Raw genomic sequence first — 24,383 nt, forward strand, 5'->3', positions numbered from 1 at the left:
TTGGTCCTACCCTTCACCTTTACGGGAACATGTTGGCCCTGAACTCTCACTATTTCCTTTTTGAATGACTCCCACTGGTCAGATGTAGACTTTCCTACAATTAGCTGCTCCCAGGCTTCTGTAGGAAGCAACTCATCCCCTTCGAGAATCTGGGCAGCACCTGCACACTGTGCCAGAAACATCTGCTCTCCAAGATCCCCACCGCTAAAAATCACAATTAACCCCGTACCTTCCCCACAGACTCTTTTAGAACATCACAGAAGATGTTCTCTCTCAAACAGGAGGTAAAGCTTTGGCAAAGCACTGAAATCTTTAAGTATGATATCTCCGAGACATTGATGAGTAAATACTGCCATAGAAAGATGGCTAAAATAATTTGAAAACCACAAATTGGAACATGAGGTGCTTGAGGAAAATGTAGTTATTGTAAAGAAATAAACTTTCTAAATTCTCTTGAAATTTTCAGGAGGGTAACATCCTAACTTCAAAACGAAGCAATTTTCTTTTTTGTCCATATTCCAACTATTGTTTTTTTAGATTTCTAACATGTTGTGTAAAGTCTTACTTGTGGCATGTCTCCCTTGAACTGATGCCCCTCCTTTAGATACACTCGCGAATTCTGCCTTGTTTACGGCAGATTTTGGGTCCAATGTTGTTAATTGGGAACAATGTCATTGATTGGGAAGCAGATGGTGAATTAGGCTCATGTTACATTGTGTTTCATCTTTATGTTGTTTCTGGTTCCCAGATGTTGGAAAGAATCACTCTTTAACTTTGGAAAAGGCTGAAGTAAGTCTTGTTTATTGCAGCACCATGCTTGTACTGTGGAGCCTGATTCTTCTGTTACATATAACATGACTCCCCAGTGCAGCCATGAATGAGGCCCCCCACTGGAACACTCGCACATAACAACCAGTTCCTAGCTAATTAGTTCCTAACACTTTACAGATAGTATAACAATATATACATATATAACACCCCTCTTTCTTTCAAACATAATGCCCCTATATCAATGTAACTGTCAATACAAACAAAAAATATTATCATCCGACTTGTGGAAATAATGTGAATCCCTTTTTAGAGTCTTTTATAGCGTGTATGCTTTTTAAAAAAAAATTATTTACGGTATCGCTTGGGTGGTAAGATGTTGTGCCTCCATCTTGTAGATTTGGCATTTGTTGCTCTCAGTGGTGAGTTGGCACACTGTACAGGCGATGTTGTGTCACTTGCTGGTGATGTTGTTAACGTTGTCTCACTGGATAGTGATGTTTCCAGTGTTGTTGATGGTCTTTTCTGTTGTTCCAGCTCAGGTGTAGGTCGAATATGGATTCTGTTCCTTCTCATTTGGTTACCGGTTTTGGTCTCAATGATATACGACCTTGGAGTCTCAGCTTCACTAACAACTTTTTCTGAGCTCCAGGTTTTCATGATTGGATCCTGTACGTGTACAGTTTGTCCTTTAAACAGCTCGGGTGGGGATTTAGCATATTTGTTGAAGTGTTGCACTCCTCTTACCTGTGCTTCTGTGAGTTGTTGTTTCACTTCCTCCTAGTCACTTGAAGGATGGATTTTGCTTGGCAGAGTTGTCTTATATTTTCTTCCATTTAACAGCTCTGCAGGTGATTTCATGTCAGACTTGAGAGGTATGGACCAGAATGACAATAAGGCCAGATTTGGGTCTTCCTTCATCTCTTGGCATTTCACAAGTGTTCTTTTGACCGTCTGGACGTGTCTTTCTATAACTCCGTGTCCCCGTGGGTAGTGTGGTGATGAGGTGATGGTGTTGAACCCATACTGGTCGGCGAATTCCTTAAATTCTCTGGATGTAAATTGAGTGCCATTGTCACATATTAACCTTTCAGGAATCCCTTGCTCAGCAAACAGAACTCATACTGCTGAGATGGTTGTTGTGGCTCTCAAGTCTTTCATCTATCAGATAAAAGGGAATTTTGAGTAGTAGTCTGCGACTATGAGATACCATTCCTGATTATGTGTAAATAAATCGACTCCTACATTATGCCATGGTCTGGGTGATACTTCAGGAACTATCATCTCCTCATTCTGTTGTGAGTTTCTATACTTATGACATACATTGCATGTAGACACCATATTTACGATATCTTTGTATATGCCTATCCAGTACACAGCTGATTTGGCTCTGAGTTTACACTTCTCCATTCCCATATGGCCTTCGTGTATCTTTTGGAGAAGTTCTTCCTGCATTGTTTTGGGTTTGACTATTCTGGATCCGGCCAGCAGAACACCATCTTCTAGTGAGATGTCATCTCTGATAGACCAGTACTGTCGTATTGCTGGCTGTGTGTGCTGTATCCTATCAGGCCATCCCTGGATCACTTTCTGAGAGAACATCTGTAATTCCTCATCTTTGCTGGTCTCATCTCTAATTTGACTCAGTTTTGGTGGTGTTATGTTCACTAGGTGATGAATTTTTATGCCTAGGTCTTTTGTCTCATGTTTCTCCTGTGGTGACAACCGAGATAGGGTGGTGTCTGACAGTACCAGGTCTTTCCTGGCTTATATTTCAGAGTGAAATCGTAACTCTGAAGACTCAAGAGTAACCTCTGCAGTCTTGCTGGTGCTTTACATAGATTTTTCTTGTAGATCTGCTCCAGTGGATGATGATCACTCTCCACTGTGAACTTCCTCCCATAGAGATATGTGTGGAACTGCTCACATCCATACATAACTGACAAAAGCTCTCTCTCTATGTTGGCATATCTTGTCTCAGCTGATGTCAGAGCTTTGGACGCAAATGCTATTGGCTTTCCCTCTTGTACCAGGGCTGATCCCAGTCCTTTTGTGGAAGCATCTACTTACAGAATGACAGGTTTCTTTCGGCCGTAGTACAACAGACTTGTCTGCTTGCATACTACCTTTTTGAGTTTGTTGGAACTCCTGTCATGTGACTCTGATCACTGGTACTCTACATCTTCTTTCATCAGCTCCCATAGGTTTGCCGTGTGTTCCGACATGTGTAGAATAAAGGAGCTCATGTATTGTATCAAACCAAAGAAACTTCTCAATTCTATCTTATCTCATGGAGCTTCAATCCCGGAGCTGGATGAGATTCTTTCAGGACTCGGCTTAACTCCATCAGGTGTGTACACCATTCCGAAGAACTGGCATTCTGTCAGTTTCACAATGGATTTGTCTGCCTTTAGCTTAATCCCAGCTTTCTTGGTCATCTTCATGGCTTCATGTAGATGGTTGTCATGATCTTTTCCATCTGCACCATATATCTGGATATCATCTGCTATACCAACTGCTCCTTTGCATCCCTTGTATGTCTCGTCTACTTTCTGTTGGAACACATCCTGGCTCACTTTGAGGCCAAAGGGTAGATGCAGGAATTTGTACCATCCAAAGGATGTGTTGAAAGTTGTCAACGGTGAAGATTCTGTGTCTAGCTTCACATTCCAGTGGCCATTTCTGTCATCAAGCTTGCTGAAAACATTTGCCCCTGCCAGTGCTGGTGTGATTTCTTCCAATGTGGGAATAGGGTAGTGATCCCTCTTTATTGCTTGGTTAAGATCTTTGGGATTTCGGTAAATTCTTAGCTGTCTATTTGGCTTCTCTCTCACCACGATGGAATTACCCAATCTGTAGGCTCTGTGACTCTGGTAATCACCTTCTTTTCTTCCATTTCTCGGAGTTCTCTTTCAAACTTTCCTTTTAGTTCTACTGGTACTTTATGTGGGGAATGAATCACTGGTTTCATCGCTGGGTCAATCGTGATGTGATACTCAAAATCTTTGAAGCATCCAATCGTCTCATCAAAACACTCTGGGTACATTTGTCCCAGATCTTCTTTGCTTCTTATCAAAGGACGCTTTTCAACGGGTGTACTGTCTTCAACCCTCAGTGTCACCTCCTTCACCTCATGGTTTACTGAGATAATCTGCAGCTCTTTACAACTGCTCAACCCCAAGATAGCTGAACCATCTGTTTCACTGATGTAGAACATACAGTTAACATCTTTCCCTTTGTGTGTCCCTCTGATTTGGGTTGTTCCTAGCTGTCAAATCTCAGTTGTTGTCATGACGTTGTTTGCTTTCAGAGCACCCTTCCTTGGATAGCCATTTTTCTCCAAATTTTCAGGAAAGATCTGCTAGTATAGTCTGAGCAGGATGATGTTACTCTGTCCTCCAGTATCGATCTTCACCTTGAGATTTATCGTTGTGGGTTTATTTCTCAGCCTCTTCCTGATCTGAATGGTTGTGTGAATTTCTTTTCTCTGGGAACTGTCACATCTAGACAGTTCATGCAATTCTATTGTTCCTATATCTATCATGTTCTCAAACCCATTGCCATCTTCCAGGGTATGAATGTTTTGGTTTCTTTCACTATTCCTTCGCCCTGTTACTCTGGCTCTGATGACTCGTCTACCACCTTCTTGAGTTGTTCTGCACATCTTTTCCCAGTGATTGTAGGCAAAGCCAATTTTAAGCTCTCAAATCAGCCCAGGCCAAAGAACACTTTAAATTCAACCACTGTGGCCAGGACACTTTGAATGCGACTCATATGGACTGTCTCTTTAAATCACTAACAAATTGCCTCTGAACAACGGATTAAAAATCAATAAAGAAATACAGGGACAGAAAACAGGCACCAAAACAGCAGGGAGTTCACCAGCCAGTCATTGAATATTCAAAGATCTGATAAGGGATACCATTCCCTGGACAAGTCATTACAAATAAAATAAAACCGGTTATCAATTAGCACCCACTCTAGACATCTCTAAGCTATCAAGACATGATCAACTCATCTCCTCTCCATTTTTCACCTACTGTCCCCAAACGCGACAGGCCACCTTGTTCAAAGAACTATTCAACAAGTTATATCTGGCCTGTCTGACACAAACTCACAGGACAATAGCAAGACAGTTTTTGGTGTGAACTGATAACACTATAATTGGTGTAGGGTTTTTGGAGCAGAGGAGTTTTTTCTTCAGCAAGAACATTACAGGAATAGTAAGAAAAGGCACACCAGCATCTCCAGCAAGCTGTATAGAGTGAGTGCAGAGAACATCAGCACATCGAGACCACGGAACTCATGTTTGAATTCAGGACACAGAGGAAAAGAGGGGCACTGAAGTAAGGAGGTAAATCCTCGACCCAAGATAGACTGTGCACTGCAACAATGACAGGCCGCTGCTAGCTGCAAGACATCGGACCCATGAGTATCACCAACGAGACTACATGACACACTGTGTGGGCTAGGGTCCCTCTATGAAACACGCCAGACACACATCTTAGTTTGGACTGGGTGGGTGATGTTTTTATAGCCATTGTACAAGACAGAGTAAAAGTGGTTTCACTGTTGGTTTTTGTTTAATAAATACCCTTGTTTGATTCACCATATACCTGAGTGTTGTTTGACATCATTTTCGAATTCCACTTCCCAATATCACACTGCCTTTGCCAAGAACACCACAAGTGAATGTTGGGGGAAGGAGAGATTTTCACCATTACGACCCTGCACAGGTCAATCACTTACAATTGGTTTTTCCACAAGCTCTGCAGATTGATCCATATGTGGGACATTTCCTTCTATCTGTCAATTCATGTGGTCATCCACAGCTCCTGCACATCTTTCTCTCTATTTGGTGTACATCCTTCAGTTGTTGTTTCACTACATCGAACCTGCTGCCTGTCTTTTGGCCTAACTGAAGGGTAGCCATTTGGGAGGTCAGAGTCTTCATCTGTCTGCTCGTGGCTTCATGTGCTCTGGCAGTGTCTACAGCCTGCGACATTGTGAGCTTGTCCTGTCCGATTAGAGCTTTCTGTACTTCAGGATGTGCAGAACCCCAAATGAGCTGATCTCTCAGCCATTCATCTGTGCCCTTAAATTTACATTTTCTGGCTGCATTTTTCAATCTTGCTACAAAATTGTCAATAGGATCACCTAGTTCCTGTCTGAGGCCTTGAAATTCAGATTTCGATATCCGATGATTTGATTTTGGCTGGAGATGGGTGCTGAATCTTTCAAAAATTTTGTCTGGGTTACTGCTGTCCTCTTCACTTAGGTCCCAGCTGTTAAATAAATTTAATCCTTTATCTCCAGCCCACAGAAGAATATAGCTGATCCTCTCTTCTTCACTAGTGCCTTTTAGGAAAGTATTGAATGCCAATGTGCACTTTTGTTTAAACTTCTCAAGTACCTCTATGACATCATCAGCTCCCCAATTCATGATGGGCTGTAGCAGTGCATTCATTCCTGTCCCGACTGACATTGCAATCGTTTTTTTTTAGAGTCTTTGCATGAGTTACTCAGTTTTTCTGTCTCCCTCTGGCAGTAATTTGGGTCACTTTTCTCAATCTGATGCTTTTAAAAATGTGCTAGGTTTACTCAGACACTTGCTGCCATCCTGTTTCATCTTTATGTTGTTTCTGGTTCCCAGATGTTGGAAAAGGCATGAGTCAGTCTTGTTTATTACAGCAACATGCTTTGTACTGTAGAACCTGATTCTTGTGTTACATATAACATGACTCCCTAGTGCAGCCATGAATGAGGCCCCCACTGGAACAATTAAACATAACAACTAGTTCCTAGCTAACTGGTTCCTAACACTTTATAGATAGTATAACAATATATACAAATATAACACATTGTTGCATTAGTGTCTGTTAGTCAGAAGCAATATTTATATTTAAGGTTTGCCAATTTTTATAATCGACAGTGCACATTTTACAATTGTTTCAGTGAAATGAACTGATATGGCAGAGTGGCAAATTTTTTTTTAGAGATACAGCACTGAAACAAGCCCTTTGGCCCACCGAGTCTGTGCCGACCAACAACCACCCATTTATACTAACCCTACAGTAATCCCATATTCCCTATCACCTCCCGACACTAGGGGCAATTTACAACGGCCAATTTACCTATCACCTGCAAGTCTTTTGGATGTGGGAGGAAACCGGAGCACCCGGCAAAAACCCACGCAGACACAGGGAGAACTTGCAAACACCGCACAGGCAGTACCCAGTATCGAACCCGGGTCCCTGGAGCTGTGAGGCTGCGGTGCTAACCACTGCGCCACTGTGCCGCCATTGTTCAGTGATGGACCAAGGACTTGAAAGAAACCTTTTAGTTTTAAAGTTTGACCTGGATTTCTGTGTGTCTGACTCGCAGGAAATTTTCCAGAGGGTATTAAGTCAATTGCCTTTGTGGTGCAGACATGATGGACCAAATAATCTCCTTCTGCGGCAAAAATTTCTATAAATTTCATGTGAGAGGGAGACCACAGTTCATAGACCCCTACTGGAGGGTAGGGGGAAGGAGACTGCTGAGTTTTCCAAGAGACACCTCCCATAGATTCAAGCTAGAGGGGGCAGAAGGAGACTATAGCACTTTTCAAGAGACACCTCCCATAGACTCCTACTAGAGGGAGGACTCATGAAGAGGAAACACTGAGTCATCCAAGAAATACACCCATTGGTGGGAGTAGGACTGGCGTCTCAACATCTCAGTTTCTCCAAGGGGTCATAAATCAGGCATTAGGACCCTTATCATTCTATGTAAGGGCCCAAATGTCTGTCTTAGGCAGACACCATGTATGCCTGAAAAATGACCTAACTCAATCACGGGTCGGACATTCTTCAGGCGTCATCGGAATGCAGGATGTTGGCCCCTGAAATGAGGCTTTGTTACGTCCAAGCAGTGCAGTAATATTGTTTTTGTAAAGAGTTCTGTCCTGTTCGAGATTAAATAAACCACAAATTAGGTTTATAAACAAACTGTCAATCTTTCTTGGCCTATATTTGAAAAAAAGCAATTTATGATTTTTATAACAAATAATCTGATTTTTAAAAGTTTGTCTCCTGACTTGTGAGATAGTGGAACTGGCATTACTGTGATCACCATATCCTTCATCCCACCCTCGTCCCACCATATAATGCTCATGCATTGACCATTAACTCTTATCCAAGGATTCAATTATTCCCTGAACCCAAAAGCAGTAATTGAAATATTTCCTATAAGTGAACAACAATCCAAAAGCAACACTCACCCCTTCACTGAGTATCTCAAACACCCAGAAGATAACTAAACAGAAACATGAAATAGTTTGACTGAAAATTACAGCTGATATTCTATGGATTATTCTGGTGTGTTTACCTCAGCATCAGCCAGTTTTGAGAAGTCTGACTGGCTTCCAATGTAGAATTCAATTCCTTTCTCGGCTCCCTCCAGGGTAACACCTCGGATCAGGAGTATGGTCAGAACCACATAAGGGAATGTCGCAGTGAAATAAACCACCTGATAATGGAAAGTAGCTTGTTAGATTTTCCGGTATTGCTGGTAGAAACATTTATAGAATGAATTTCAATTGAATGGAAAACTAACAGGATTGTAATCAAAGCAGAGAATGAAGCAAAAGACAATTGGAAGAGGAATAACTACATGAAATGAATATTTAACACTGAGCTCTGTATTGTAATTGAATTTAAATGGTGCAATATTGTTCCATCTTATATTTCATACTCATGGAAATAACACATTTAAAGAGGAAAATTGTTCAGAGTGTGATGAATCATTAACTGCTCACATTTACTCCTCAGGTTTATTTGTCATTCTCATTGTCCAGACAAATCTCATTTCACTCAAATAAAACCATGACCTGAATCAGCTCAATCACTTATCCAGCCCTGTCCAGCCTTCCAGACTAATTGGAAATTCACCCAAAGTCCTGTATCAGTGACTGCAACCCTTAGAATGAGGGACACATTTCAGGGGTTTGGGGAATTGCTGCTGATTTTTCACTCAGGAGAAAGATCTTCAGATCTCACTCAGGTCCGCAGTGTGTTATATTCCAAAAAGCAAGTTGTGAAGTATGGAACTGGGGACAATCTTTACATAGTTTTATAAGCATTTATTTACAGAGATAAACATACAAACATGCACATCTGAACCCAACAACCACAGTTTCAGTCTGTTTCTATTTAGAGGAGCACAAGTGAATCCCTAGTTCATGCCTCTGCGAATGTGAGTTCACACGACCCATATATTTCAATGTACTTCATTGTTTATGATATTATCACATGATGAGTTATTCCAGCTTTCAGTTCTGCTGAAGGGGGACGCATTGTAAAAGAGCGAGGAACTGAAGGAATAGGAAAGTCACTCATCTATGTCTTGAGGGTCTGGGACATGTTATTTGGTCACTGTTTATAGTAGCAAAGCAATTAAAGAGCTTAAGAACACCACCTAACCATAATAATGGAATCACTGGGAGCGATTGATGAACATGAATAGATCTTGTTGCCTCCATGTTGTCTGAAGTCTGTTTTGTGCTTCTTTTAATGTGTTGTGGTTTAGTTTTAGTATGCATAGAATGTAGAGAACAAAAGACAGAATTGGTGTAAGTGTTTTGAGCAAACTACTGTTTGCTGTAGTCATGCTGGAATTGTGAACTATGGGACCCAAGTTCTTATCGTGAATCATAAACTCAGTAATAATCATGTCATCAAATGGAATTGTATTGCATGATTTGACTGAGTACTTCTGTTGGCTTGCATAATATGAGCTCATCAAGGACAAAGATCTAATTCTGTAGCAGTTACAAGTCATGTCTGTGATTAAGGTAATGAAAGAAAATAGAACAGGAAAGTAGTCCAGCAATGCCCACCACCTACATACAACGAAATATAATGAAGATACAATGAACACAGTGCTCATAAATTATGGATCGCACATTCCCCAAAAAGTCATTGTTAACATTACTCAGAGTCATAGAGCCATAATGGCACAGAAGGAGGCCATTCAGCCCATCTAATCCATCTCAGCCGTGAGATAAACCAGCCCACTGCACAAATGATTTATGAATTCCAGTTTTATTGTTACAGAAATCTGTACTTTGTCACTAGTTTTATCCCCATTCTTCACCAATCATTTTACCTTTCCTGAAGATTTGATTCCTTTAGATAGCGCTGCTCCAACTATCAGCCAGACCAGAAGCAGACAGAGGGCTAAATACCAGATGATCTCTCCAGTCTCATCCACTGAACTGGTACGGCGTAAAACCACTTTACTAAATAAAGTTTCAACAGAAAACATCTTAGATAAGAATACTGTTCATGACACACAGAAACTATTAGAAACAATGCATCAGAGTATTTAGTCAAGTGCACATCAATTTCAATGCTATCCAATTTAAACAGAATCAGTTCGGCTTTTAAAAGTAAATGTTTACCAAGATGAAATGTGATATCATTTATATTTTTCTCTCTTTCTATTGTTATTTTATTTCAGCTGTGAGTCCTGGTGAGATTCCCTGCAGAGCTGATTTGAAAGAGTTCCTGAAGGAGTTTCACTGACTGCCTTACAATGCACTGTTAAAACTACCTGCGTTACTCACTGTGTCTCCCAATGAATTCAGCTCCATCATATCGTTAAACATGGTACCTGCTCCCAGACAGTTTCCCCTAATTCAGTTCCCAGGTCTATGGGTTAAATACAATACTGTATTCGATTAAAAACAGAGAAAGGGATATCAGTCCCAGATAATTGAACCATTTAATGTTTAGAAATTTCAGTATAAATATTTTTAAAGTAAACCTGCAGTGTTAGAAACCAGGGAGCTGTTAACTAATGAAAAGACCCATGTTGTGATGTCATTTTGTAACATATGTATGATGTAAATTGTGTCTCTTTCTAAATCAAACAGCTTTTTACTCATTAAACAAACAGATCATTCACTAAACTAACCTTCCCAAGAGGAAGCTACTGGTACAGCTGTGTAGGTTATAGGTGCAGCTATATGTAGTAATTTACTTACTCCCAGTATTGCTCACTTGGACTCTGGTGAGGAATGTAGATTTCTGATCCATTTGGGCAAGTTTCATTGTTTGCCTGCAGCCATGTTGTATTAACTATTTCAAAATATCCATCATCCAGAGTGAGATTGCAGAGTGGATCTAGAAAATGTGGAATGTGTTTTAGAATGACATTTCATTGGGAATGATGCTGTCATTTCCAGTGATATAATCAGGGCTACTGTTTCACTTTGACTGAATCAGTCCAATTCCTTTTATTACATGGGTGAGGCTGCAGATGGGTCAGAACACAAAAGCACAGTCTGCACACTCCACTTACAGCACAGTCCAGCTCTGGTGCTCACTCTGTTTGTAATAGCAGATTTTATTTGACAAATTCTTCAATACTAATAATCAGTAAACCAGATTAAGGCATTAAAGTGTATAGTTCCTTCAATGAGTCATGATTATTACAAAAGCCCATCAATATGAAAAACACACTGTGGTGGGAGAACTTCCATGGTGTGTCTGATTGTTAACCAGAACATCAGTGGCTCCCACTGCAAATCATGACCTCATGTAACATGTGACCCCATTGTAACACATGACCCTCATTGTCATACAGACCATATGGAAACACATGACCTGCTGGTACCACAGAATCCTTTGGTATTGCATGATCCCATGGTAGCATATGGCCTTGTGGTAACCATGCAAATCACCCCACTCATGTTCTAGAGAAAGAAAGGGTGATAAAGAACAGATATGAAATTGCCCTGGTGATATTCAATCTGTCAGTAACTCAATTGTCAAAAGGCCTGTGTAACCATACCTATGAGATATTCCACTGCAAAATGGTGCAACAAATGGTGAATGACTTTGTAAAAAGGAATGCTGGAACAGATAGTGAAGAATTCTGCACCCCCACCATCAGCACCAACCCCCCTCCCTACCTCCCCCACCCCTGCCTGCCACACCACAATGCCCTATAGATGAGCAGTGTTATAAGTTTAAAGTAAGTGATAGAAGGTACAGAGCATGTGAGATGGAGGTGAGGATTGGGAGAGTGGATAGGAGTAGGTGCTACAGCAGAGGCTGCAGTTTGGAATAGGACAGACATAGAATCCATGTGGGAACAGGATGAAGCTACGAGGGAGCAAATGAAGGGAATATTGACCAAAATGAATAAGGAAACTTCAGATCAAATTAAAGAAGTCAGGGAGGTGGGACAATAACTTAGAAAAAGCTCGATTAGGCAGGCGCTGATTATAAGGACATTTCCTTCTCAAGGTGGGGAGTTCTAAGAAATGGTCGTCTAATCGTCATATGAGATCAAACAAAATTTAGCATTACATAAGAAAATCTCTCTGGTCAAAGGTCATCCAGAAATCTGCTTCGGCTGACACAAGGCAATGTTAACCACGATGAATAAGGTTTTTGAAATCAGGGCTGTTATCTGATCAAGAATATAACATAGAAACAGGCCTATGAGTAAGTTTGATACAAGGTTGGGAGAAGGAGTCCTAACTTGCATATCTAAACAAGCTGCCTGGATGAAGGCGACAGGATGTCCTCACAAGAGATAAGTAAAGATGATGTCATGGACTGCAGCCAGATTGAGAAGGGTCCGCCTGAGCACCAATCCCCAGGAACTGGACAATTGAATGAGTAAAAGTAATGAAACAAATGATTGACGTGAGATATCGAGCAGCCTCAAAAAATAGGTTATAAAAATGGGCAGTCGTGAGGGCAGGACAGGCAGACGGGGAAATGCTGTCTGAGGTGCATGCTAGCATCAGCCTAACACCTTGGTCAACTCAACCCTGAGGTGGATCCATGCTAGCTTCAGCTTACCATCTCAGCCAGCGGGAGAGACAATGGAAGAAGAAGAGATCATCACCACAGGCTACAAAGATCAGACTGTTCTTCTCATCATCTGTCCATCCAATCCTGGACTGGTAAACTGTCCTCACCTCTTCAGGGTCATATATCAACTTATTCTGATTATGTGTTGTATTTGAGCTATTGCTTTGTGTCATGAAAACCCGACATGCCAAATGGGAAATATTAATTTCATCAGTTGGAACCTTGCCTCAGACTCTTATTGGAAATTATTACAAATAACTTTTATAAAAAAGTAAACTGGTAGCCAAGATGGCAGCTTATATTTGAAACACCAAAAGATTAGACTGGAGACAACACAACTGCCTCAACCTAGCCAGAACAATGGGGTGCTCTCTGATTAAATTACCTGAAATGGCCTTATCAACACAGTTGTCAGGGGCCATTGATACTGATTGACATTGAAAGAGCCAAACCCCACCAAGTGTGACTGGACAGCTTGAGGCATAGAGCCTTGAATCTCAGAGAAGATTCCAGAAGGACCTCATTAAAACCACAAAGAGGTTTTGGTCATGCCATGTGACTGCATGTGCCACTCTGGAGAGACTGTGAGCTTTGTTAGACAGAAAGCAGACGGTAGTAACTGAAAAGCCATCTAAGAGCATCTCTCTCTCTCTCTCTCTCTCCAGGAAAGATCCAGAGAAGATCCAGCTGCAACCGGTAAAACCTCAAGCCGACAGACTACCACAGCCAACAACTAGGGGACAAGTATCAAACCTCTTCTTCTGCCTTCCAGAGCCTGAGAAGCAAACCCGCAACTGTGCACGTGGCCCATCACGTCAGGATTACAATTTCAGCTGAGGACTCTGGGACTGATATAACGGATTTAAATTCCATTTATTCCGGTCTCTACTCCAACCACCAAATCTGTTTTCCCCCTCTAATCTATTCATGTGTGTGTGTGTGTGGCTCTTGTGTGAATGTGTGCATGAATGTATAGCGTATTTTAGTAATTTTAACCGATTTAGAGTGTTAAGAGTAATAAACGTACATCTTTCTTGTTTAAACTCAAGAAAACCTGTCTGATTGGTTCTTTGGCAATTATATTGGAGGAACAGAAGCAAGCACTCACTGAGGTGTTAAGTTCAATCACTGTGTTAAAAAAATATACATCCTGTTGTGGTCAAACCACAGAAGGGATGAAAGGGGAGTCTGAAACCACTACCCTGCCCCAACCCCTCACCTGGCCGTAACACTTTGTCACTTCTCAGTAAACCACTTGTAACTCCTTGAACCTTTTGGGTAATCTGTGACCTTTGATCAAATCTTACACAACAACCTTTTCTTCATGTCTCTGTGTACCATGTGACACAATGTTAACTGTTTCAGGATTCTAACTTTATATTTTTTGGCCTCACGTTTCCTCCCCATTTGCGTCCAGAGACATGTAATCTGGGAGAGAATACATTATGTGGCTCAAATGAAAGCAAAATAATGTACATAAAGCAGTTGTGTGCGATAATACTATCTAACAAAATCTGTTCAATCCTTTTCTTCCATCCATCAAACGCTGTATCTGAACAAATCTCTGCCCACAAACCTGGCCATGCCCCAGCTCTCAGATGCAATTACCATCCAATTGTGCCTGTTTGGGACTTGTCTCTTAACATTGTGTGGAGTTTCTCAGGTGTCTCGGGACCCTGTGTTCACCTGAAGAAGCACAGATCAGCTGATCAGGAAGAGAATTGACACCATCACCAAGCTGCTGCAGGACACCATTATAAAGTCTATTCTTGAGTAAATGGATAAAGACAGCTCACTCTGGGCCTGTAGCCCTGCATTTTGCTTTATTGGAGGAAGAGGTGGAACAGAACCAGAGACAGGAGGTCCAACGAGTGAAGCAACACAGGAGGAGAGTTTATCACATTTACAGATACTCCTCCCAGACAGTGGGCAGACCTCGACTGGCATTCCTGGAGATGTTGGAGAACCTGACTTTGTGCTGTTATTCATTCACAAAGGAGACCATCAACCAACTGTGTGACCTGCTCTATGATGGTTTGAAGCCTCAGTCCTTGTCCTGTCGAGCCCTCACAGTGGAAGTGACAGTGATCACAGCCCTGAACAAAGTCTGGATCCTTCCAGACATCCATAAAGCAACCTGCGTCGATTAGTCAAGGGGAAGTGAGGACAGCATTTGACAGATCACTAACACCCTGCTCTGTCCGGCTGGGGGTTCATTAAATTTAGAATATCTGTGGTGGAGCAAACGATGAGGGTTCTGAGTTATAGAAATACAGACTTCCCCAGACTGGAGGGATTGAGAGAACACATGTGGCACTGAAGCTCCCTTTCAGAACGCACAAAGCTACATTAACCAAAAGCACTACCACTCCCTCAATGTGCAGATAGTCTGTGATACACAACTGCACATCCTGCATGGGAAAACACAGCACACACTGTCCTGTATGATGTTTTCACTGAGTACAATTCAGTAATAGCCACATACCCAGGGCTAGGGAACCAGTTGATGAGAGGATAATTGGTGATGAGTTCTCCCTCACTGCCATGGCTGGTGATGCTTCCTCATATCCCACAGACCAAGGTGAAGGAGATACGACTAGGTGCATGGGCTCTCCAGACAGGTCACTGAGAGAATCATCAGGATGCTGAAGAGCCATGTCAGATGCCTGGTCAAGTCTGGGAGTGTATACTTCAACAGTCTCCAGAGACAGCATTGAGGATTATTAGATTGTGCTGTGCTCGGAGCAACTTCACCATAACCGGGAGTCTGAATCTCGACATTGCAGGACAGCAGCTGATACAGGCAGAAGGTCCTGTGCTGTAGAAGCTGGAGTGAAGGGATACAGCACATCTGAAGGAGACCTCAAGAAGGCAGGACTGTCAGAGAGCAGCTTGTGACTTGGCTGCAACACCTGTCCCCTTCTCAAACAGCATACCAGGCCTCTGCACATCCTGGTTTCTGGGTACAGAAACTCTCCTCCTCTTCCGCCACATCAGCCTTTTCCAGTTAGCACTAAAGTCAGTAGAATTAGCGCTTTAAGAAAAAGTGCCACACACACAAATTTTGGAGTTTACAAAAAATCAGCATTGTGGAGCACAAACAATTTAGGCAATTGAGAAAAGAATTTTCTCCGTGTTTGTCCTTTGTATCACACCGATCTCATTGGTCTATGCTGACCATTTGAATGTTCATATATTATTGCTCACACAGTAAACAGAGACCAATCACTGAGCTCCCAGTTCAACTCCCACCCTGGGGTCAAAGCCCTGCCTCGCTGCTCCCTCCAATCATTGCCCAGCCTGCAGGCTCCCTGTTCCACTTAGACCAGGCCCCTGCTCCCAGTCCCTCACACAGATATTCAGATACCACATTGTTACATTTTCAAGGCTTTTCTAAACTTGTGAATCTATGTTGGCACGCACATCTTAGATCACTCTGATGGGCAAATCCTATCTTTTTAATTCCTATTTCAGTTACGAGGATCAATTGGAGAAGCTGATGTTGTTCTCCTAGAAAAGATAAGGTTAAGAGGAGATTTGATGGAGGTGTCAAAATCATGAGGGGTCCAGATGGAGAAGAGAGAGAGAAACTGTTCCCATTGGTGGAAGGATCAAGAACTAGAGGACACTGATTTAAGGTGATTGACCAAGAACCAAAGGTGACATGAGAAAAAAAAAATATTTGCAGTGAGTGGTTAGAATCTGGAATGCCTTGTCTTAGAGGGTGGTGGAGGCAGATTAAATTGTGGCTAACGAAAGGAAATTGGATAAGCACCTGAAATAAGAATACAATGTGCAGGGTTACGGGCAAAAGGCGACGGAGTGGGACTTGCTGAATTCTTCTTGCAAAGAGCTGGCATAGACTCGATGGGCCAAATGGCCTCCTGTACAGTAACCGTTCCATGATTCTAAGAAAGAAAGAATGAGAAAAAATTCCTGGGCAGACACAGAGGTACACAGATAAGAGAAAATATAGGATATATAAATGCAGAAATATGGAGATAAAAAGATGGCAGGGATTAAATTTGGCTCCAATCTGTCCATTTATCCTGGTTCTACACAGTCTGCTAAGACTCCAAAACAAAGGGCAGCAAATGTGCATGCACTTCCAACCAGAAGTGTACCTCCTACCATACTGTGTAATGACAAACAAGACATGTCCTTTACCCATGCCTGAAGCAGGCAAAAGGCCATTTGTGTATTCAAACAAGGGGCCTGTCACCTGATTCAGGTCCTGGTATGCTAGAGCTAGCTACTTCAGAGAAAACCAATTCAAAATATCTTGTGTTAAAAAAGGAATTTGTCATTACAATCGTCACCACTCCCATTCCTGAAATCTACAATCTTTACATCCAGGCCCTGGTTCCAAACTTTGATCTTCTTCCCCAACCCCAGACCCAACCTTCAGCACTGTGAGCCTCGATCCCTCCTGACCGACCTCTTGACCCTGCTGCACACTTCAGCCGCTAACATGCCTGATGACCACGGTTATGGAGAATAAGTACTTATCTGTGGGCAACTGCACAGGCTTCATGATGAGGAATTCCAAGGCCCAATATTTGTGCATGAAATACTGACACTGGAGAGAGTGCACATATATCAGCAATCTCAAATTTAACCCTTGGGATCAGATGAGTGGAAGGGAAATAGAAAGACTGAGTGAGTAAAACAGAAAGAATTTGAGAATATATTGCCAGTAGAGACACAGTTACAGGAAGAAAGAACAAGTCCATCGAAGATCAACTAGTTTCCTTAAAGTATTTCTCTTGTTCATAAACAGTTATCACTGATTATCCTGCAATTCCAGTGACTCAGTAACATGATTCCTGTTGCTGATTTCTATCCAAGCATTTCTGCTGTATGATCACAATGAAGATGGTCACTGGAACTATTGTCAACTTTTCTCTCTCATTCAGACTGACAGAATGAAATGTGAATCATCAGTGTTTATACTTTACCCAATAGAAATTAACACATTACCTTTGGGAATCCTGCTGCAGGTTTCATCTGCACCCCACCAGCTGAAGCAGTCTGCCCACGGCAGGGGGGATTGGAAGGAAGCGAACAAGTAGTACAGACTGTAGCTGATGATGCAAGAGTAGGAAATATGGGCAATTGAAATCACAAGGATTATCGTAATCCCCACACCTTAAAAAGGAACAAGGAACAGAAGGTTAGATACAAAACTGTTTATTTTGAACAAATCCTTTTACATAAATTCAGCTGCAATTTATTCCCAGCTATTTCAATACAAAGGAAGAAGCTCATGTTTTTGTATATGTAAGTTTTGAGTCAATCTTACTTTAGATGTCACAATTTTGTTGTGTTTTTATTCATTCGTGGGATGTGGGCATTGCTGGCTGAGCCAGTATTTATTGCCCATCCCTAATTGCCCTTGAGAAGGTGGCGGTGAGCTGCTGCCTTGAACCACTACAGTCCTTGGGGTGCAGGTACACCAACAGTGCTGTTAGGAAGGGAGTTCCAGGATTTTGACGCAGCGACAGTGAAGGAATGGCGATATAGTTCCAAGTAAGGATTGTGTGTGGCTTGGAAGGGAACTTGCAGGTGGTGGTGTTCCCATACATCTGCTGCCCTTGTCCTTCTAAGAGGTAGATGCCGTGGGTTTAGAAGGTGCTGTCGAAAGAACCTTGGTGCGTTGCTGAAATGCATCTTGTAGATGGTACACACTGCTGTCACTGTATGCCGGTGGTAGTCAGAGTGAATGTTGGAGGTGCCAATCAAGCGGGCTGCTTTGTCCTGGATGGTGTCGAGCTTCTTGAGTGTTGTTGGAGCTGCTCCCATCCAGGCAAAAGTGGAGAGTTTTCCATCAAACTCCTGACTTGTATCTTGTAGATGGTGGACAGGCTTTGGGAAGTCAGGAGGTGAGCTACTTGTCCCAGAATTCTAAGCCTCTGACCTGCTCTTGTAGCCACAACATTTATGTGGCCAGTCCAGTTCAGTTTCTGGTCATTGGTAATCCCCTGGATGTTAATAGTGGGGGATTCAGCAATGGTAATGCCATCAAACATCAAGGTGAGAGGGTTAGAGTTTTGCTTGTTGGAGATGGCCATTGCCTGGCACTTGTGTAGCGTGAATGTTACTTGCCACTTATCATCCCAAGCCTGGACATTGTCCAAGTCTTGCTACATATGGACATGGGCTGCTTCAGTATCTGAGGTGTTGCAAATAGTGCTGAACATTGTGCAATCATCAGCAAACAACCCCACTCTGACCTTATGATGGAGGGAAAATCATTAATGCAGCAGCTGAAGATGGTTGGGCTGAACATATTACCCTGAAAGACTCCTGCAGTGAGGTCCTGGGACTGAGATGCTCGACCTCCAACAACCATAGCCATCTTCCTTTGCACTGGGTATGACTCAAACCAGCAGAGAGTTTCCCCCCTTATTCCGATTAACTCCAGTTGTGAGAGGGCCCCTTGATGCCATCATTGGTCAAATGCTACCTTGATGTTAAGGGCAGTCACTCTCACCACACCTCTGCAATTCAGCACTTTTGTCCATGTTTTGACCAAGGCTGCAATGAGGTCAGGAGCTGACTGGGCCTGGCGGAACACAAACTGAGCGTCACTGAGCAGGTTATTGCTGAGCAACTGCTGCTTGATAGCACTGTCGACAACCCCTTCCATCACATTCTGATTATTGAGAGCAGACTGATAGGGCAGTAATTGGCCAGGTTGGATTTGTCCAGCCTTATGTGCATAGAACATACTTGGGAAATTTTCCACACTGCTGTGTAGATGCCAGTGTTGTAGCTGTATTGGAGCAGCTTGACTCGGGGCATGGTTAGTTCTGGAGCACAGGTCTTCAGTACTATTGCTGGAATGTTTTCAGGGCCCATAGCCTTTGCAGTATTCAGTGCCTTCAGCCGTTTCTTGATATCATGCGAAGTGAATTGGATTGGCTGAACACTGGCATCTGTGATACTGGGGAGCTCAGGAGAAAGCTGGGATGGATCACCCACTTGGCACTTCTGGCTGAAGATGGATGCAAATGTTTCAGCCTTGTCTTTAGCGCTAATGTGCTGACTCCCCCATCATTGAGGATGGCGATATTTGTGGAGCCTCCTCCTCCAGTCAGTTGTTTAATTGTTCACCACCATTCATGACTGGATGTGGCATGACTGCAGAGCTTAGATCTGATCTGTTGGTAGTGGGATCACTTAGCCCTGTCTATCACATGCTGCTTCGGTTGCTTGGCATGCAAGTAGTCCTGTGTTGTGGCTTCACCAGACTGACACCTCATGTTTAGATATGCCTAGTTATCTAAACTATATCGATAATATACGATATAAAGATCAGAAAGAGAGAGCCAATTATTTGCTTCACAACAGGTGCAATCTACAGAGAAACAATTATTCTCTAATTGACCTCAGAATGTACCTATTAACAGCATTTAACCCATGCGACATCAAAGACCAATATAAACACAACTCTGTGCAGCAGAATAATACAGTGAATGCTCCATGTTGTAACATCTCCCTCCTGATAAAACATTTCAACACCTGACAGTGTGAGCAATGCCACTGGTGTTTCTTTTTATTTGTTCTTGGCGCGTGAGTGTCACTGACAAGGCCAGCATCTATTGTCCAACCCCAATTTCTCATGAAACTGAGTGCCTCGCTCGGCCATTTCAGAGGGCAATTATGAGACAACCACATTGCTGTGGGTCTGGAGTCACGTGTAGGCCAGGCCAGGTAAGGAAGGCAGATTTCCTCCCCTGAAGGACCTTCGCGACCCAATTGGGTGTTTACAACAATCTATAGTTTCATGATCATTATTAAGGAGACGAACATTTCATTCCAGATTTTTTATTAATTAAAATTTAAATTCCCCCAGCTGCTATAGTGGGATTTGAGCTCATGTCTCTAGAGTATTAGTCTGGGCTTTGAATTATTAATCCAGTAACATGACTATTATGTTACCACTCCCTTCCCTGTGCAAGTGAAAATAATGAAGTGTAAAGCTAAGGTTCTTCTTATTTTAATACTCAAATGAAAGAAGAAAATAAAGCCTAGAATAAAATAAATTTCAGAAGTTGAGTGTATAAGAATGGACAGGTCAAGGAACAATCTTCAGCCAGAAGCGCTAAGTGAACGATCCATCTCGGCCTCCTCCTGAAGTCCCCAGCATCACAGATGCCAGTGTTCAGCCAATTCAATTCACGCCGCATGTTATCAAGAAATGATTGAAGGCATTAGATACATCAAAGGCTACGGGCCCTGACCACGTTCCGGCAATAGTACTGAAGACCTGTGCTCCAGAACTTGCCATGCCCCTAGCCAAGCTGTTCCAGTACAACTACAACACTGACATCTACCCAGCAAGATGGAAAATTGTCCAGGTATGTCCAGTACACAAAAAGCAGGACAAATGCAACCTGGTCAATTACCGCCCCACCAGTCAACTCTCGATCACCAGTAAAGTGATGAAGGTGTTGTTGACAGTGTCATAGAGTCATAGAGTCATACAGCACAGAAACAGGCTCTTCGGCCCACCGTGTCCATGCCAACCATAATGCCTGTCTATACTAATCCCACCTGCCTTCATTAATTCCATATCCCTCGATGCCTTGCTCATTCAAGTACCTGTCCAGATGCCTCTTAAATGTCACTACTGTTGCTGTCTCCACCACCTCCTCAGGCAGCTCATTCCAGATACCCACTATTCTTTGTGTGAAAAATTTACCCCTTTGATCCCCTTTAAACCTCCTTCCTCTCACCTTAAATCTATGCCCTCTAGTTTTAGTCACCCTACCATGGGAAACAGACTCTGGCTATCTACGCCTCTCATAATTTTATATACCTCTATCATGTCCCCTCTCAGCCTCCTTCGCTCCAGGGAAAACAGACCCAGCCTATCCAATCTCTCTTCAAAGCTCAAGTCCTCCAAATCAGGCAGCATCCTTGTGAATCTTTTCTGCACCCTCTCTAGCTTAATCTTTCCTGTAGTGCGGCGACCAGAACTGCACACAGTACTCCAAATGCGGCCTAACCAACGTTATGCACAACTGTAACATGACATCCCAACGCTTGTACTCAATGCCTCGGCCGATGAAGGCAAGCATGCCATACGTCTTCTTCACCACCCTGTCTACCTGTGTTGCCACTTTCAAGGAACTATGTACTTGCACGCCAAGGTCTCTCTGCTCAAGAACACTCCCCAGGGCCCTGCCATTCACTGTGTATGTCCTTCCCTGGTTTAACTTCCCAAAATGCATCACTTCATACTTGTCTGCGTTAAATTCCATTTGCCACTCCCTTTCCCAGTAGATCGATATCCTGTTGTAACCTTAGACAACCTTCTTCACTGTCCACTATACCATCAATTTTGGTGTCATCTGCAAACTTACTAATCATGCATCTTACAGTCACATCCAAGTCATTATTTTTTTTAATTCATTCATGGGATGTGGGCGTCGCTGGCTAGGCCAGCATTTATTGCCCATCCCTAATTGCCCTTGAACTGAGCGGCTTGCTACGCCATTTCAGAGGGCATTTAAGAGTCAACCACATTGCTGTGGGACTGCAGTCACATAAAGGCCAGACCAGGTAAGGATGGCAGATTTTCTTCCCTAAAGGGCATTAGTGAACCAGATGGGTTTTTACAACAATTGACAATGGTTTCATGGTCACCATTAGATTCGCTTTTAATTCCAGATTTTTTATTAATTGTATTCAAATTTCACCATCTGCCATGGTGGGATTCGAACCCATGTCCCCAGAGCATTAGCCTGAGCCTCTGGATTATTAGTCCAGTGACATTACCACTATCCCACCCCCTCTATATATTAACATATATGACAAACAACAGAGGGCCCAGCACTGATCCCTGCGGCACACCACTGGTCACCGGCCTTCAATTTGAAAAACAACCCTCCACTACCACCCTCTGCCTCCTATCACCAAGCCAATTTTGCATCCAATTTGCTAGCTCACCCTGGATCCCATGTGTTTGAACCTTCTGGACCAGCCTAACATGCGGGACTTTGTCAAAGGCCTTGCTAATGTCCATGTAGACAACGTCCATCATCCTGCCCTCGTCAATCCTCTTGGTCACCTCCTCAACAAACTCAATCAAATTCGTGAGACATGATTTCCCACGCACAAAGCTATGCTGACTATTCCTAATCAGACTCTGCCTTTCCAAATGCATATAAATCCTGTCTCTCAGAATCCCTTCCAATAACTTTCCCACCACTGATGTAAGGCTCACCAGCCTGTCGTTCCCTGGCTTATCCTTGCTGCCCTTCTTAAATAAAGGCAAACATCAGCTATCCTCCAGTCTTTCGGTACCTCATCCATGGCTAACGATGATACAAAAATCTCTGCCAGGGCCCCAGCGATCTCCTCCCTTGCTTCCCATAGCATCCTATGATACACCTGCTCAGGCCCTCGGGATTTATCCACCTTAATGCGCTTCGAAACCTCCAACACCTCCTCCTTTGTCCTGCTGATATGCTCCAGGATATCGCTGTTCCCTCCCTTGAACTCATTAGCTTCCATGACCTTCTCCACGGTAAATACAGACGAGAAATATTCATCTAAGACCTCACCCATTTCCCGTGGCTCCACACATAGATTGCAAACTGATCCTAAAGGGAACCTACTCTCTCCCTAGCTACCCTTTTACTCTTAATATACTTATCGAATCTTTCAGGATTCTCCTTTATCTCATCTGCCAGGGAAATCTCATGGCCCCTTTTCACCCTCCTAATTTCCATCTTAAGTGTAGTCCTACATCTCCTATACTCCTCGAGGGACTCGCTCGATCCCAGTTGCCTATACCTGACATATGCCTCCTTCTTTGTCCTGACCAGACCCTCAATATCCCTCGTTAACCAAGGTTTCCTAAACTTGCCAGCCTTGCCCTTCCATCTAACAGGAACATGCCGGCCCTGAACTCTTCCTATCTCACTTTTAAAAGCCTCCCACTTGCCAGACGTCCCTTTACCTGTAAACAGCCTCTCCCATTCAACTTTTGAGAGTTCCTGTCTGATGCCATCGAAATTAGCCTTCTCCCAAATTAGGACTTCAACCTGAGGACCAGTCCTATCCTTTTCCATAACTATCTTGAAGCTAATAGAGTTATGGTCACTGGTCGGAAAGTGCTCCCCCACTGACACATCAACCACCTGCCCATCCTCATTTCCTAAGAGGAGGTCGAATGTAGCCCCTTCTCTAGTAGGGCCATCCACATACTGCTTCAGAAAACTATCCTGGACACACTTAACAAATTCTTCCCCATCTGATCCCTTAGCACTAAGGCAGTCCCAGTCAATATTAGGGAAGTTAAAATCACCTACTATTACAACCCTATAATTCCTACACCTATCTGTGATTTCCCTCCATATATGCTCCTCCACTTCCCCCTGACTATTGGGGGGCCTATAGTATAATCTCATCAAAGTGATCACCTCTTTCTTATTTCTAAGTTCTACTCATATGGCCTCGCTGGACATTCCCCCCGGGATATCCTCTCTAAGTACTGTCGTGATGTCCTCCCTAATCAATAGTGCAACACCCCCTTCTCTCTTACCTCCACCTCTGTCACGCCGGAAGGATTGGTACCCCGGAACATTAAGCTGCCAGTCATGCCCATCCGTCAACCATGTTTCCGTAATAGCTATAATATCACAATCCCATGTACCGATCTATGCTCTGAGTTCATCTGCCTTACCTGTAAGGCTTCTTGCATTAAAGTAAATGCAGTTTAGCCTTCCAGAC

General features: G+C 42.9%; 1 protein-coding gene across 1 annotated transcript in view; it reads right to left on the bottom strand.

Moving 5' to 3' along the window:
* Window positions 1-24,383, bottom strand: part of LOC137377942 (sodium- and chloride-dependent neutral and basic amino acid transporter B(0+)-like) — a 96,746-nt gene that overhangs the window by 63,345 nt on the left and 9,018 nt on the right. The window contains exons 3-6 of the mRNA XM_068048006.1: window positions 17,619-17,786; window positions 10,796-10,934; window positions 9,916-10,048; window positions 8,137-8,277 (exon numbers count right to left, since the gene is read on the bottom strand). Coding sequence (XP_067904107.1) covers window positions 8,137-8,277; window positions 9,916-10,048; window positions 10,796-10,934; window positions 17,619-17,786 — 581 coding nt within the window. The remainder of the gene's footprint in view (window positions 1-8,136; window positions 8,278-9,915; window positions 10,049-10,795; window positions 10,935-17,618; window positions 17,787-24,383) is intronic.

The sequence above is a fragment of the Heterodontus francisci genome, chromosome 15, assembly GCF_036365525.1.
Source record: "Heterodontus francisci isolate sHetFra1 chromosome 15, sHetFra1.hap1, whole genome shotgun sequence".
Lineage (NCBI taxonomy): Eukaryota > Metazoa > Chordata > Chondrichthyes > Heterodontiformes > Heterodontidae > Heterodontus > Heterodontus francisci.